A 17,610-nucleotide genomic window follows, 5' to 3' on the forward strand; every position below is an offset into this window, starting at 1 on the left:
TTTGTACAATTCACAGCTGCACAAACAGCTACTCTACACAAATAAAGTGACAGCCTTATCTTTAGTCTAACCCTCATCTACAGCAAAGAGATCTGAGTAACAACGGGGTGAATGAAAACAACCTGGAGGGATTTCTCAACAGGGTGGCTGATCCAATTCTGCAAAACAAAATAAGAAGCATCTTAGGAGTCAGTCCGCATTGCAAGGTAACTTTCAGCTGACATTGTCTGGTGTGGAGACGCATTTATTTAAAAGCCAGACAGCAAAACAGGTTTTAAAAATATGAATTCAACATTGTCATTTTATGGTATGGAACATGGAAAAACGTACTAGATGGATGTATGAAAGAGATGCTGACAAGTCATGTTTTTTTTTAAAGTCCAAATCAAGCCTGAAGCCCTTCGTCTTGCAATAAACTACTCTGACGTCTAGTCTGAAGTCTTTTAACTTTTGCAACTGAAGCTCAAATTCAAACCGTTTCTGTTGGAAACACAAACAGGTGGAATGATGGCTATTTATATATATGTAACCCTTCTTTGTTTACCTCAGACCCAGTAGGTTGACTTCAGGACAGACACAGTCAGGTTCATTGTATTTATTCTAGCAAAGGAGGAAATTAAGTTGGTGATTAACATCAGTCCAGCAGCTTCTGCCCCACAGCTGGAGACGGCAACAGAAAAAAGGAACTGTCAGTTACTGGTTGCTATGGTGAGCAGTTGCCGGTTACCATAAGTTCTGTTACGCCGTAGCAGAACTTAAAACACCAATAAATGTCTGAAGAAACAAGTTCCTCAGTAAACAAGATAAAGTCAAAGGATAAATGAACAAACTTTGACAAGCTTTACATAGCCAGAGTATCCTACTCTGTCTGCTCAACCCCCAGCTACAATTTCAGAAAAGAAACACCCGCCTGGAAGAATTCGTCATACATAACTTATTTAGTTAAGGTGATTTATTATTGCATATTATCAACACAGCCGATGTAGAAAGAACTTTTTTTTTTTTACTTATGCACAGTTCTCAGATTCCACAAAATCTGTACAAAGATTTAATCTTTGTATCTCTCGCACTTTCACACACACTAACAAAATAGCATCAATCTTTTCTCCTTCGTCTTTTCTTAAAATGTGACTGTGGTAGCAAAATTTTCACAGAGGTGTCATTCCTTGACCTCAGGAGCTGGCGGATTAAACTAGTTTTGAGTTGAGATGGGCAGAAAAAAAAAAAAAGGAGAAGAAAAATGTGGTTTAGAAAACGCTTGTGATGGCAGGAAACAGCTTTGCTGGCAGATTCAACAAAGAGTTCCAAATTAAGTGACCTTTTCGGTCCACGAGTGGCTGATAAAGCGCGAGGACAAAGAGAGGGGAAACAGATGCTCTGCAGCAACGTCCAAATGTGCCAAGCTGCAAATTAAATACAAACATTTTTCCTTTTTTTTTTTTTGCTTTGGCAGAGAAAACTTCTTGTTATTTTGTCTGGTAATTAATTGGTAACCATTAAAAAGTCAGAGTGGGATCATTTCGCAATCCCCTCGGCTTCCCGCTGCGTCGACTCCCACTGTTATGGCAAAAGACGATTTTATGCAAATGCGCCACAAACAAGATCCGGATGAACTATTCGTGATTTCCAGATTACAATAAATACATTATATCATAATAACTATGAAAACATGGGTGAGTGTTCCAAGTGATTGCATTTGCATGGAAAAATAATAAGCAGCTGAAACCTGAGGGAACGACAGAGAGAAAGAGCAAGCAGGAAGTATTTATTTTTTTTTCCCTCCCAGCGTTCACTGTGGAAATTATATCACAAATATCTGCTGCCAAGAAGAAACAACAGAGAAAAAGGTGAGACAGGAGCAAAACAAAGATGCATAGCCCTGAGCTGAGATGTATAGTGTTTTAAAGTACACATAATATTACATTGTGTTCAATTTATTTGAATAAAACAGGAAAAGATTGAAAAAAATCGATTTAGCAGGAAAGGCATAAAACACCCATATTTTAAAGAAATGTTAAAAACATGAAGAAATGGCTGTACTTTGCAGGAGGCTATAATGTGATTAGCTTCTGTGACTACACCACCTCGCCACACTGAAGTCACAGACTTGTTTTTTTGGAGGGATTTAATGGTTTTCAATAAAGATTTTTGTGAATACATCTCTAAAAAAAAGGTGTGTATTTGTATTAATTACCGTTTGCATAAATAAACTCCAGTACAGCTAATTACTAAATAGGATGTTTGCAGTGAGGTGACATAAAGTATCCCCTAGCAATATTGGGAGAAAACAAGTGTAACCATAGCAACAAATTCAGGAATATTGAAGAAAGTAAGTATTCAAACAGCAGCAGTTGATGTTTTTGCTACTTGAAACAGATTAGCTTATTTTATAAAATATCCATTTTTAAATTAAAAAACTAATTATTTTTTTGTTTTTGTGATTTAAAATAAAGACAATTAACACATGTATGTAAAGAGAATAAAAAAAAACCATTTTTTCATTTTTATAGAAAATGTCACAAATGTAGTTAGCAAACAAAAATACAACTTTACAAAAAAAGGAGCATGCTATGAACTATTACAGCATATTATATATATTTAGTGCCTTTCTTTGTGGGAATTCTTTACATATGTTGCATAAAAATGCCTAGGAAAATCTATTAAAGCTAGAATTTATTACCTTTACATTTTAGATCCTCAATTGTAGCTCATAAAAGCTCTGGCCAAAAATGCTAAAGAGCCACAAGCGGTTCTGCAGCTGCAGGTTTCAAACCCCTGGACTAGAACCATATTAGATAAGAGACATTAAAACTTTTTTTGCAATCGCTAAAGGCCACCAGCTTTTCAGTTGAAAACCAACAACTAACCAGCAAGCTGACAATTACTGTTTATATATATAATTGTTTTGCAAAATTAATAGAGTGGCCTAAGGCAATATCTTCAAGAAAATTTTAAAAATAGTCATCTGCCTCACCTGTCCGTCATTGGTTGGCTTAGATCATGATGTAGCCATATCAACATCCTGATGATGTCTTACAAAAACAGACCTCTCTTGTGTAAAACAATATTAATTACACTTATCCTTTCAATTGATTTAATGACAACCGGATTGTCTTTGTCCAGATAATATTTTTTATAGTCATCATGACTTTTGAATAGAAAATTTGATGTTTTTCTCATCTGTGTCTCTGATTGCCACAATTTGCAAAAGCGCAGAAACTATTTCATAAAAAAAAAACAAAAAAACCCAAAAACTTTTAGAAACATTCCAGTTGCGGTTTCAAGTTATCGCTCTGTTCCTGGTGGTGGACAGAAAGTTGGCTGAGGTAACATGGCAAACACCCAATAGACTCCATTGTGTTATGTAATCTCTAGATAAATCCAGCTTTTCTATGGTGGTTTCTTAAAGAAAACAAGTAAGCAATCAAAATCATAAAGACCATGAAACACTCCAGACAGGTCAGAGAGAAAGCTGTTTAAAGTTTAAAGCAGGGATAGGTTTGAAAGAAACATCCCTAGTTTGTAAAATAACATGAAGCACTTTAGTTTTATTGGCTTGACTACAAACATACTAAGACATGACCATCCACCTAAACTGAAGAGCCTGGAGGACAAAATCAGATAAGCAGCCAAGTGGTAACTTTGTGAGAGCTGCACAGCTAAGAAGGAAGCCATCATTGAAAGAAATGCATTAAAGCGTAGAGGTCAATGCAAGACATAGAAGAATATGGTCCAGCAAGTAGGGCTGGGTGATAAAGTTTTGTCATGACATTTTGTGGTATTATTGTGAAAACAATAAAAATTGTGAGAACTATTTATTATTTCTTTTTTAGGCAACTATATGGCAGTGACTGCATGACACCGTGCTTCTTTTGGATTTCACATAAAGAAATGTGATTTGTAACTGCACATCATTTAATCATACTTCCAAACTTATTGACATTTATTGATAGTCTCAATAAACAAACAGTGGAGAAAATAGTAGAACTAACAATCTCAGCTGTTTTTGGAGGTCTTACACATCATTAATTGGAATTCATCTTAGCAACAATAAATCAACATTTAATTTATGACAAATGATAAACAACATAATAAATGCCCATCCTGGTAGCAAAAGACAAAATGAAATTTTGGCCATTATGTAGGGCTAGGCATTTAATCGATAAGGATATATATTGCGATAGACACGCGTCCGATGGAATGTATAATAATTTCACTGAACTCTGATCCAGAGTTGCACAGCATTCTGGGAGATGTAGGCAGAGGAAACGCTTTAGCTGTTTAACCTCTCAAGGCCATTTAAGCAAGGCTGGCGGCATCAACTAACTCTCTCACTCTTTGGTTACCTAGCAACTCACTCATTCTTTGGTTACCTAGCAACTCACTCATTCTTTGGTTACCTAGCAACTCACTCATTCTTTGGTTACCTACCAACCTGTTGGAGATTTTCTATTATGAGTAACATGCATAGCAGAAGTTTAATGTTTCACCACTCTGCCTCATAACTGCTTAAGAATAAAAAAAACAATATGGGGTAAAGGAGTAAAACAGTTCGAGAGGAAACTAGACAAAACAGGAATTGTCATTTAAAACAAAAAAGTAATCAATAATTATTGATATGAACTGATATGTCCTAGCTTCATGCAAAAGAAACTAGCACTACGCGTTACATTGAGCACACCATCACCATTGTGAAACACGGTGGTGTCATTATCATGCTGTGGAAATGTTTTTTGTTGTCGTCAAGGACTAGGAAGCTAGCCAGAGTTGATGAGCTGGAGATAGAAACAGGCTAAAGACTTGAGCCTGGGATGAAAGTTTACCTTCCAGCAGGACGACCCTAAACACACTCCCAAAGTTGTTCCCTTGCCACCGCATGGATATTGATGAAAGCAAAAAAGTCTGCTTGTTCGTAGCTCAACGCTGCCCGAGGAGCCAGCCGGTATGTGTGGCCACCGCTTCACTGAGGAAAGGTGATCACCATCCATCAGCATGACTCGATAAACACCCACTCCTGGAGCGAGGCGATGCCACAGCAGGGAGGCGTCAGCCATTATAGAGCTAACAGAAACGACTCTTAGACACACTCAAGTAAACATGTTAAGTTCATTTATGTCACATAGGAACAAACAGCAGGCAGTGATGTGAATGCATCTGGGTTTTTAGCACAACAAGCTTGAGCCATTTGTGGTTGTTCTGACAATTCTCATTTTGTTGTGGACCAATAAAGTTAGATTGTCTATTTTTAAAGCCATTTAGCACATGGATGACTGAACAACAATAAGATGAGTCATGGATATTGCAACATCTGCAATCTCTTTTTGCGTGTAGAGAAAAATAAAGTCTATTATTTCTAATCCTATGAGCTTCGCATTTAGCTCCTAACAATTTCCACAGAGACCAATAACCAGTGTTTTGTTTTTCCTATGACAGGTAAACAGAATGTGTAAAAAATTGATTTTATCATCTGAAGAATATAAAAACCTCCCATGGAGTACCCAGGGAGCTTTGAATGAAAAATATCAGCAAACAAAATCTAATTGATTCGGTCAAGTGGAAAAAAGTTTGCAAAGGATTTAGAAAAAGCAACAAAAGGGATTTAACAGAAAGCAGAAGTGGAAATAGGTAGGGTGAATGTCTAGCGAAAAGTTAAAGTGGACGGTACAAAGAAAAACTAACTTCTTGAGGATGTAAATCTCAAGTGTGTTAGAGGTGATGCACACTGACAGGATGAAAAAAAGAGGAATCAGGAGGAGAGCTGAAGGGGGCTGTTGTTTCTCAACTAAAAGGTCAGTGAGTGAGGATGCTGCACGCAGTGTCAGCTTGAGAGCATGCAGCCAGAGGGCAATGACTGCTTGTGATGGACACCATATGTGCAACCTGGCCGTCAAGACACAAGTGCTTTTCCCTCTGATGTTTGCTGAAAGCCTTAATGCAGCTAATCTGCAGTAAGCACTGAGAGCCGGTCCTCTGCTGCCAACAGGTGACCTCCCAGGCTTTATATTAGATTAGAATCAAGGTGAATGGGCAGCTAAACAGGTAGATTGGTGCTCCATAAACAACAGTCCCCTTTTATTTGATTAATTAACGATTAAACAAGATACTTGAGCCAAAAGAAAAAAAATAAAATAAGTTGTACGTTTTCATTTTTTTACATCTTCATGCGCCAAAAACTTACTTTACTTCCTAGATAGATTCTCCTTTAAAATCCCAACTTAACATCTGAAAGAACGTCTGACAGCATGCAGTCTGAAATAATGACATGCCACTATAATATTGCACCTGTCTGCCGTGTCCCACTGGGAGAAACCAGAGCTTCAGTGAAGCAGACACTAAAACTTAAAATCCTCAGAAATCAAACTAAAGTACCACCCACATTTTACCTCTTTCCATGTGAAAACTGCTGCCTCTTTGTGCAGAAATCCAGCTTTAAATGCTGGAAAGATTATAGGACAAAAACAGTCCTAAAAATACAAAGTAAGGTAATCAAGGCCGTTTTTCTCCTCTCCCAGTGTTGATGTCAGAGTATGAAATACTTTCAGTCCAGCTCGGTCATTTAATCTGCACTGCAATTTCTGGGTCTGTCCCAGTGACCTCTGATAGCAGGACTGAAATGAATTAAGAGATGAAATTTTGATGTCTAATACTATAAAAATAGAATGGATCAGAGACGGGCTTTTTCATGGGTGCATAAGCCACAGTTCCTGCTGAAAGTAGCTATCCTTTTAACAGACATTTTAAAAAAGCATTTAAAAAATTTTAAACATCCATTGTTCATACTGGTTCTTATTTTTAAGATTTAAGATGGCCTGAGAAATTGTTTGATTACTTTTTTTCTGTTTGAATAAACCTTATTGTGACCTTTCTGACTGTAAAACTCAAAAATCCAATCCTTGTTCAAGACATGAACACACCATGCTGAGTGCTACAAAGTTACACTGACAAAAATATTTAGGGCCAACAATAAGGAAAGGAAGCTAAAGTGGTGGGAAAACTGCTAATGACAGAGTTAATTTTTTATTTAGCCTTTTAGCACTTTTGCTAACTTTAAAAACGCTTAGTGCACCCAGAATGCATTGCTGATAAACAATTTGAAATGTACTGATGTCCTGTGTGCTTTTTGATCAACTTTTTGACACACAACATTTTATGAGAATACTGTGAGTTCTGGAACCAGCTACATGTCTTGTTGTTTTCACCAGTAGAAACATCCGGCTGTTGATAGTGTGTCGCGTGATGTGAAAAAAATGTTTCCTTCGAAGTCTTCTGAAATACATCCATTTCAAAATGGCTGACAAACTATATCATCATAGCCCAAAAACCTTCTATTGAAAAAAGTGTTTGTTTTTTTCAAAATTGCCGTTTATCCAGTAAGCAAATATCATGTTTTCATTGTGCACAATTATATGGTTAATGGAAAAGCTGTGTGAGAGAGAGAGAGAGCAAAACTCTCAGCTCATACCAAAATGGATGAACACAGAAAAATTGCTGTCAAAGAACAGGCTGGTTTAGAAAATGTTGGTCGAGTCAAGGTAACGACGGTAATTCTGTAGGGAGTGCGTTTAGTCTGAACACAGCATAAGGCTGATGCAGAGTCCTTAAATGCCAGTATAGAAGAAAATCCTGCCAAAGCAAATTTCTAAGCTACACAGATGCATTTGTTGACTTTTTCAGAGAAAATACCTTCATTTAGAGACATCCACTAAATATTCCAAAGAGATGCTCAATTCTGTACTCTTTGAATTAAAAAAAAAGACAAAAACTTAACTAATTAGGTTTTCATTTAGGGGATTTCTAACATAACGTGTTGCACCCTTATTTGTCCTTTAATTCCTTTATATCTAGCCTTTACTGTTGAAACGATTCAAGGACAAATTATCAGCAACTAAGATATCAACAGAAATACTACTGTGTCCACAGATTAAAGGCAGATTAAAGGCAAGTCTTTAGGTTACCTGCATCACATCAGTTTTCAAAGTCTGCTGAGAACTGATGAGATTGGGATGCCTTTCTATGGCAGACATATTTATCAGAAGCCTTCATTTCATTACACCAATCCTAATTGGTTGGCGATTGTGATGTCAGCATGCCCTACGATGCGTCATGATGAAAAAACCTCTTCTATCGACTTATGGATGAGAGTACTGCAAACCAACACGTGAGCTGCTTTTCTTCTGGCCCTTTTCAAAACTAATTTGTTTGAAGAGACACCATGAGGTTCTGCAGACTCTGGCAGCACGTCTCCGAGAGCTGCACTATCAATCCACCACCATCGTAATAGAAGGCGGTTCCCTCTGGGCGTCTCACATGCCAGGCGTCTGCCTGTTGAGTTAGTAGATTTTCATGAGAGGAATCAGGTCCAGGCGGTTTTGCCCGGCTGATGAAAATACTGGGCCTTGAGATTAGCTGTTTCTTTCTTAAAAGGACAGAGAAGGCAAGAACAAAGATCTTATGCGGAGATGGGGATCAAAACAGGGAACAAAGAGCAGGTTGGACAAAAAGAAACGGAGAAGTGGAAAGATAAGATGACAGTGGAAAAACAAGAGGTGAGAAAGTAAAGCTGGACTCAAGATTGAACCCCACATCAAAAAGATATGTTAAACAAATTCAATGACAAGGAGATAAGAACTAAGTCTAAAACAAATTGAGCAATCTCATTGACTTTTCCACTCATGTATGCATATCACGGCAGCAGCAACATGGGAAAAAAAAGTTTTACTTGTTTAAGAGATTGATTGTGACAGGATTTAAAGTTCTGGGGATTTTCTAGACAAGCTGATCCTTTATTTAACCTTAGGGCGTGCAAGTTCTCCTGAAACTGTTCATTTCTCTTCCTGCTCCTGAGTCGTGAATAAGAAGAAAAAAAAATATTTGCAGCTGAAGTAAAATTTTAATTAGCTTGTTTTAGCCGTTGTATATGTTTCTAAGGACTTACTGAAGTGAAAATACAAACTAGAGGTATAGCACTAATGTTCTGTCTGTGCAAAAATAAAACCACTCCAAGATTTTGATTAGATTTACTTTGAAAAATACACGTTTGTTGGAAAAACAATAAAATCCAAAAGCAAAAGGTGCCAACAATCACTCATAAATGACAGACTAAGTCACACATCTCTAGACAAATTGAATGTGTGACCTAAAAGCTTCCACAATGTGTCTCTTTATATTATTAGCAAATAAACAATTCGATCTTATTTTATTATGAAAGACAGAGACAGATCTGTTATGCATAAAACTTCAGAAAGTTAAAGTTTTCAATCCACTGAAAAATTTCCACTATTCAATCAGGTACTGGGGGAAATATGCAAAGCAGTGATACCTGAAAATATAAAGAAAACATGCTTTAGTTCCTCACATTTTTATGCAACTCTTTTGTTCACCCTCTGAATTAAAGCTGGAAATCTGAGCTTCAACAGCATCTGTGTTGCTTTATGTAAAATACATCGTGGTAACGTACAGAACCAAAATTAGGTCTGCTCTGATCTGGAAGGAGAGTTCCAACAATTTCATGGCCAACGTTGAGTCTAAAAAGCAAAAGGAAACGAACCGCAAGTTTTTATATCACAAAAACGGTCAGATAATACAAGCCTCTTATGTTTCAATCAATTTATTCTGGCTTTGTCAACAGAGGATGACCTCATAAAGATCCCTTTTCTTCTTTCTTTTGGCTCCTGCCCCGCAGCGCATAACGCTTCACATGTGGAAACAGCCTAAAGTAGGATTAGTTTGGTATTGTGACTTACTGGGGTTGGGGGGAAAGAGGGTACAGCTCTTGCAGTGGATGATCTCCTTCACGACTGGAACGTCCTGGGAGACGGGTGTGGGCACCATGCCGAGGCCGGGCATCATGGGGTTTATGGGGGTGATTCCAGCCATCATGCCAAGGTTAGGATCAAAATCTGGAAGCGAGACAGACACAGAAAGGTTCTAACTCATCCCAGAACTCTGGTCCAATATCGATTAAACACAAACAAAATCTATTGCATTGCAATCCAAACTGTGTATTTTTCCCCCCTCTGTGAATCGACATCAGTGACCTAGCAGCAGCCTACACTTAATGGCAAACACAGCCCCCTCATGAATAAATCATCTGTTAAACAACATGCATATTTTAAGACGTTTTCACTGAGTCACTCCTTCTCTGTCACCCCAGCTGTTTGAATGATGAACTCACAGATAATGTAGTTGGCTCTGAAGCCTACATCACAGATAAGATTCATTTGCAATATTGATTTACACAGTGGGGCGTGACTACATGGACACAAACACATGCATATAAACGACGGCGGCATCCGAAGCTGCCACACCGGCTTTTTAAGTGCATTTGTGTGCCTGCGAGGAGCGTTGTGAAATGCAAATCACCGCATCTTGCACTACGAGCCTCGGCTTCACCTGCAGAGGATTTGGAGCTGACATTTATATGGCAGGTTGCTTAATGCGTATGCACCTGCGTGCGAGCATGCAGGAGCACCGCTCACTAAAACAAATCCTTCACCAGAAATTATGTGCACGCTGCACTATCCTAGATATGAGGAAAGGCAGGAAAAACTACTTTACAGAACGTGGGATTTGCTGACTGCAAGTGAGAGCCGACGGAATCGGTATCATGATGTGCATAAATAAAAACCAACATGATGAATCAGACGTATCAAGACACGCGTCTTTAAATGATTTATTTTAGCTCGGACGGAAAAACGCCGGTGTGGGTTATTAAAAGCAGTCTGGGCAGAAGCAGCAGAGAGATGAGACCCTGGCTGCTTTAATGTTAGACTAACTATAAATAACACTAAAACAGGTTACATACAACAACTAAACGGTGTACAAAAGAGAATCGTATAACTAGAAAAAAACTGCAGTTCAATCCAAAAAGAATCATAACTATTTAAAATGACAGGAAATAGTTATTGAGACGAATGCTGACATGTTTTCAGAGCACATTTTCTGCTTGCCAAAGCATCATTTGTATAGGTGCTGTTTTCTTACCTTTGTGGTCTGTTAAAATAACATTTAGTAAAGTTTTCCGAGCATAAATGCCTTTTATTTTTGTCTGCAGCCGCCAGTCTGCTGTTCTTTACCCACTAATTTCATGGTAAAGTCATAATTACTACTCTTCAACTTAAACAGCATACATGTCACCGCCTGTGTTGCAATTATGGTAGAAAAACGCTCCCTGTTTACCACTACAGCATTATGTGCTGTGAAAACCTTAAAGGCAACTCAACAATTCTCACTTTGTTTTTAAAGACGCGTTTGAAGATTTTTATTATTGCTGTGGTTTTTGTTTCTTTGCGGTGTCCCTTCAGGACTTGATTTGGATCAATGCACAAAGTCCAAAACAAACAAACTATTGGAGGCCATGAAGTTATAAAGACTGCCTGAATGGTACAGCCACAAAATTCAATGTATTTGATTTGGATTTTATGTTCTACAATGGGTGCACAATTATTATGACCATATTTTTATTCAGATGTTTTAACTTCAAGCTGGACATACCTGAATGCTTAATGGATTTAAGCATAGCAGGTGATGTGTATCTGTGTAATTCGAAGGTGTGGCCTGAGGAGGTCAACACCCTACATAAAGGTGTGCATAATTATTAGGCAGATTATTTTATTTAGGCAACAATGGCCAAAAAAATATTTATCTAACTGACTGAAGTCAAAACTTAACCAAAAGTTTTTTAGAAGGATGAAACTGCAACGATATTGAGGCTCAAACATGAAACCGTCAGACAATTTGCTGCACATATTCAACAAGGTTGCACCAAATGTGCTGAGAAAAGAAAGCTGCAAATTAACCATCAAAGATTTCAGAAGACTCAAGTGTGAACTCACCAGGAACCTGTTATCACCCTGTTCATAACTGCAACCTACCTGGAGCATCAAGAAGTAAAAAAAAAAACAAAACAAAAAAAAAACTTTCAGGTCCCAGAGACATTACCAGGGTAAGAGAGGCTGAAACCCGACCACCACTGAACAAGACTCACAAGCTGAAGCGTCTGAACTGGTCCAAGAAATATCTGAAGACAGATTTTTCCAAAGGTTTTTGTCGATGAAATAAGAGTCTCATGGATGTGGCTGAATCAATAACAGCTGCAGAGCTCAATTTCCAGTCAGACACCAGCAAGGTGGAGGCGGGGTACCGGTATGGACCGGATAATATTGAAGACGAGTTGGTCGGAACGTTTTAAAGATGGGCTCAAAATCAACTCCAAACCCTTTTCCAGTTGTTAGACAGGACGACTTTATTTTAGCAGTGATGCAGGAGGAAGTTTCTTGTCTCTTTTAAAGAGACAATAATTTTAATGGGGGACAACGCTCCATCACATGCATTCAAGTACTACGGTAAGTGGCTACCCAGTAAAGAGACCCTTCCTCACCTGATGTGAACCGGATTGAAACTGACAGATTCCATGACTGGACGACTGATCACTTTGAAAGCAATGGTGGCTATGTTGAACACAATTTTTTATTATTTTTTTAAATGTCAAGACATGTTTATGGGAAACCATTGAGCTATTCGTTTCACTTAAACAGATGAAAATATAAAAGTGAGATGGGAAAATGTATGTTTTTCATTTAGCTGTGTAATAACTCTGCAGAATAAAAGCTGCCCAATAACTGTGCACATATTGATATTCTCTTAAGAAAGCCAAAATCTCCCTTTTATCTTCTTAATCATTCATGTTTGGGGTTTATTAACATTTTGGATAAACCACACTGTACCTGATTAAGCAAAGATAATCCTCAGTAATTAATATACAGTAATAAATGTGCACACAGTGTAGTACAACACAAAATAAATGCATAACTTTGTCTCAAGCCAGGGTGCACACATCTATCTTTTGGCTCTTCAGTGACAGTAAAGTCAGTGAAAATACTTCCTTCATATCTATTTGGCTTAAATGGATCCAGAAACATTCCCTGGAAAGCAATTTCCTTTAACCACACAGCAATAGAAATAAATTGATGAGTTAAATGACAGAGAGACAGGGAGAATAAAGAAATATGCACACTCCTAAAGACACAGATTAGAGTGCCTGGAAAAGAACAGGACGAAATAAATATATTAAGACAGATAAAACCGGCTGAAGGACAAATCTGAGAGGGGGAAAAATGAGCCCATCAAGTAAGATTAAAAGAAAATGAATGAAACTATATATCTACTGATGACCTCAGCATCAGTCTCTAACCAGGTGTGAGAGGACCTGGGATAAGTATTTTTGTTGCTAGGCGATTGATTGCTTCTTCTCGTTGTAGTAGAAAGAAGAATAAAGATGGAGAACAGGAGAGAAGATAAGAGGTGGTGGATTGAGAAAGCTGCAACATTTGTAAAAAAAAAAATAAACAGAAAAAACCCCCTCCAAAAATAAAGAATATCAACACCAAAAGCAGTGTTGTGGGAGGTTACCCAAAGAAAACAATGTACACGGACCTTGGAAGACACGCTTTATTGTCTGACACACCAATTCTCCAGTGGTATAAAGAGGATATATGCTTATGAGTTCCTACATCGATGGAAAGCAAACTAGATTTCAGAGCACACGGAGAAAACGATCTGGTTACATCAGGGTGCTATTTCACCGCGGTGCTGCTCATTTCACCACTAAAGAGAGTGTTTGAGTGCTGGTGTGTGCGTGTTCGGCTGTGTATTTATCCCTGCCCATTAAAAGCTTGGGACCTGAAGCAAAAATGTAGCAGAGCTGTGTGTAATAAAGGAGATTATTTACTTCTTCCTCAGGATTTCCAGCCTTACAGTTCTCTCATCTCCATTTTGAACAAAATAGCTCGAGGACACGTTTCATCACTGACAATCCATTATTTCTCTCTCCTTCAGTAACAACTCATTATAATGCAAGCAGTAAGTGGACACAGATGAGCATGTAGTTTTCTGCATAAATAGCTGCTCTTACTGTTGGGATTTGCTGCTGTGATCCGGATTTGAATTTGGAAACGTTTTACGGTTCGGACGGCAGCGTGAGAATGAGCTGTTTTCATTTCTTCCATACAGTTTGCGTTGTCATCAATGGATACCACTACTGTCAATTATGTCTGGTGAGCTTCGCAGAAGAGAGAGAGAGAGAGAGAAAAAAAAGGACTTTAAGGTGGTGATCACTTGAAAAAGAAAAACCTTACAGTATACTAGTAGAAGTAGATTTTTCAGCTTCAGAGTCTTCTTTAAAACTCTAGCAGATTCACATGCACTGACATTTGGTTATATCTTAAAAGAGGTCATGTGATCTCATACAGCGTTATAAGCTTACTTTTAAACTATTTAAATTGCATGGTGCTAGAGTGAGGAAGAAAGTGGCCAGCTAAGATGCTTCCAGACTTCCCCGGGATGGACATCCCCACAAACCTTGAACAGGGCGATCCTGAGTGAAGTTCCAAAAATAACCAACGAGGAATGTGTCAGACTACAAGTCTCACATACAGAGCTGTACAAAACCAGTTTAATTTCTACCCATGTTCCATTTTTATTTTGTTTAATAAGTAGATTAATTTGAAGCATCTAAATCATGCATGTAATTTCATGTAATTTGACACAGACATTTTCTGTGATCCATTAAGATTGTTTGTCCTGTGTGTGTTGCCCGTGAGTAACTGGTGATCTGTCCAAGGAGGATCCCAGCACCCCACCCACAACTCTGCAAGGATTAGCGTCTATGGACGACTGGGTGGCTTTATGAAACAGCTTTAAAACGTCTTAGTAAAAGCAAATCAATTGTTTGCCGATCTTTGCATAGACAGTCAGGGATTTGACTCCCTCATTATTCAGCTCATAATATTTCTCTCTGTTCTTTCTGGTTCTTCCTGTGCAGACAAAAAATGCTCTCTTGCTACATAAACTCAAAGCATTGCTTCATATGACATAAACTACTTCATGTCATAGTGCTCAAAGAAAACAAGAGTCAACAGGGAAGAGCTTCCAATGTGAATCATTCTGAATTCATAAATTAAACCATATTCAGGTTGATCAATTCCATTCTAATAGACGAATGTTGCGATTTTGTGTTTTCCAGATTTATAATCATAAGATCCTTCACTTTCCATGCTAAATGTTAAAGTCGACAACAATTAGAAAAAAGCAGGCCTGTTTGGATGGGTTGCCAGCAGAAAGCATTTTCTACTAAACAGACGTTGCAGCAAATTTTATGTTGGTGTAAGTTTCAACTCAGTGAAACAAAACTCCTGGAAAAATGTCCTTTATACATTTTTCCAGGAGTTTTTCAAATTCAAATCTCGTTCTGAAGAACAGTGGAGCAAAATTCATCCACAAGGATATGAGAGGATAATGAAGGTGCAGACAAAATGAATGCTTAAAGTGGCTCAAAAGCGTCGACAAACTACTGATTTATAAGGTAAATACATTTTTTCCTTACCATGCATAATCACACCAGCTGTGAGTTTGACGTTAGGAAGAGGTCTATTAGTGCAAACTAATGCAATGTTAGCCAAAACAATGATTCTTACAAAATATATTTTTAGGATAAAACCTAAAAAACCGTTAAGAGCATTATTAATTAGAAACTTGTAAACTACCCTGATACCCTGTTACTGCAAAACTAAGATTCGCAACTCAGTTTATGACACCGACATTATCAACGCTACGCAAGAGTAGGATGTGTGAAACAGAAGAATGGAAAGTGTAAAGGTACCCTCTGTCTACATGTAAAGAGAAGTATGACAGGAAAATAAGTTTTCAACAATGTGTGCTGTTTTCCTTTCAGACTAAAAGTATCTGAACCTTTGTGACGTCGCCTTGTTGTTTAAAGGAGAGCGTATGCTGCAAACTGCTCTAGTTTCTAGTTCAAACTGTTTGCAGTAAGCAATAATTTTAATGGTGCGCTACAAAAACTCAAAGATGTTTCATTGCCATTTTAAACATCCATTCATTATCTTCCAATTTGGTTTTTCACATTAGCTCCTGCTAATGGTATTCCTCAATTCCCCACCATGCATTGCAGGTAAAGAAATGGTGACCTCCGAGGGTGAAAAACAAAATACAGATATACAGTTTTTGAAAAAATTGTGATATTTTTCATGTATCACAAACAGCTTTTAGGCAAATAGGAAAATTGCGACATATTAAGGCCAACATTTTCAACTCGTCAGGGATCCCTTTAACACCTCTGTTGGTAATACATTAAAAAGGAAGCGAGTCAAGTAGCAGTTTCAGAAATTATTTCTGCAACAGATGAGTTCAAAGTTCAAACACTAAGAATTGACAGAACATAAATGAACTTTTATTGCCAATTTTCTTTTACGGCTTTCTTCTGTAAGTGGTTGAAATGACTCTATTGCTTTCCTTAGCCAGACTCACTCATGTAATAGCAATGTCTTGGATGATATTTTACCTAGCTCATTTATTGGCTGTCATCATTTACTGTTTCCCCTTAATAGAGTAAGCGCTCTGACACAAACTGCATTACAGGAGATCAATACGGCTTTAAAATCGATTAATCAATGTTGTAACTAGATTTAGTACTGATAGTGTGGAAGATAAATGAGGTTAATAAGCAACATCTACCACTAAGCATAAATAGGCACCTGGAGACATTCCTGGCACAAATCTTAAGAGAAAAGACCAACAACTAAACAAAACTAAAAAAAAAAAAAGAAAATCCAAAGTCCTCAATGAAGCATTGTAGTAGAACAGAAACAAAATGTTTCACACTTTTACCACATGACACAATGACTCCAGCCAAAAGTAGACTCTGTAATGACTAAGATGTCTCATGAATTTAGTAGCCAAAGCCTTTGGAACAAAATGTTCTTGGAAAAATGTGCTGTATTTAAAGTAGAGAAAAATAATTTTGCCTTTTGAAGGCTAACTGGCCTGCTTGTTGGTTTTAGCTTTACTCTTTCAAGAAAAGCTAAGGATAAACATCAAATGTCAAAGTAAAGTCTTAGGTGTAAAAGAGCCAAAGGTTTCATCTGTAAAGAAACTCATCAGTGAACTAATCAATACCGGCATGGCTTAATAATTGATGCCTATTGAATAATTCACTTTAGGTATAAGCCGTACTGTTAGCAATCATTTTGTGCATTTATAGTGATGGAGGAGGGATGTGCGAGTCTGCTTTTGTAGAAACTCCACAGAGAGGTAAAGAGCACAGCGCTTCTCTTGAAGAAGAACAATAAAAGAAACCTGCGGCTGGTTCCACCCACACGTGGCCACGCATCCGTCTGATCCTTTTTACCAAGCTTGTCAATGAGCTTTGCTTTGTATTTTCTGTCATGTTGGAGAACTGAAACTCGCAAATGCGTCTTCTTGCTCTGAAATGTGCCAACGGACACGTGTGTGACTGCCTCTGAGATTATTACACTCATTCTTTTTCCTTCTTGTTCCTTTTGATCATGTCCTTTTGATGTTAAACTCTGTCCTGGAGGTCTGTTCAAAGTAATTGCATTTTGAGTACCCTGTAAATCAGAATGTGAAGACAGAAAAAAAGTCAAATTATTGAGGAAAAAAAAAAAGACTTGATTGTGTTATGCCCTTAGCTATTAATGTCATCGTCTTCACTCCTCCCCTTTCCCCTCCTCTTGATTTCCAGGGTAAACGTCCCTTCTAGCTCTTCTGCAGTGGGTGGGAGGTTGAAGGGACGAC

At 37.9% G+C, this 17,610-nt stretch overlaps 1 protein-coding gene across 2 annotated transcripts in view; it reads right to left on the minus strand.

Moving 5' to 3' along the window:
• enox2 (ecto-NOX disulfide-thiol exchanger 2) overlaps positions 1-17,610 on the minus strand; it is a 194,778-nt gene that overhangs the window by 40,175 nt on the left and 136,993 nt on the right. For both annotated transcript variants that reach the window (XM_007571927.2, XM_007571932.2), the window contains one exon: positions 9,744-9,899. In XM_007571927.2, coding sequence (XP_007571989.1) covers positions 9,744-9,899 — 156 coding nt within the window. The remainder of the gene's footprint in view (positions 1-9,743; positions 9,900-17,610) is intronic.

Source organism: Poecilia formosa, unplaced genomic scaffold, assembly GCF_000485575.1.
Source record: "Poecilia formosa unplaced genomic scaffold, Poecilia_formosa-5.1.2 Scaffold290, whole genome shotgun sequence".
NCBI lineage: Eukaryota > Metazoa > Chordata > Actinopteri > Cyprinodontiformes > Poeciliidae > Poecilia > Poecilia formosa.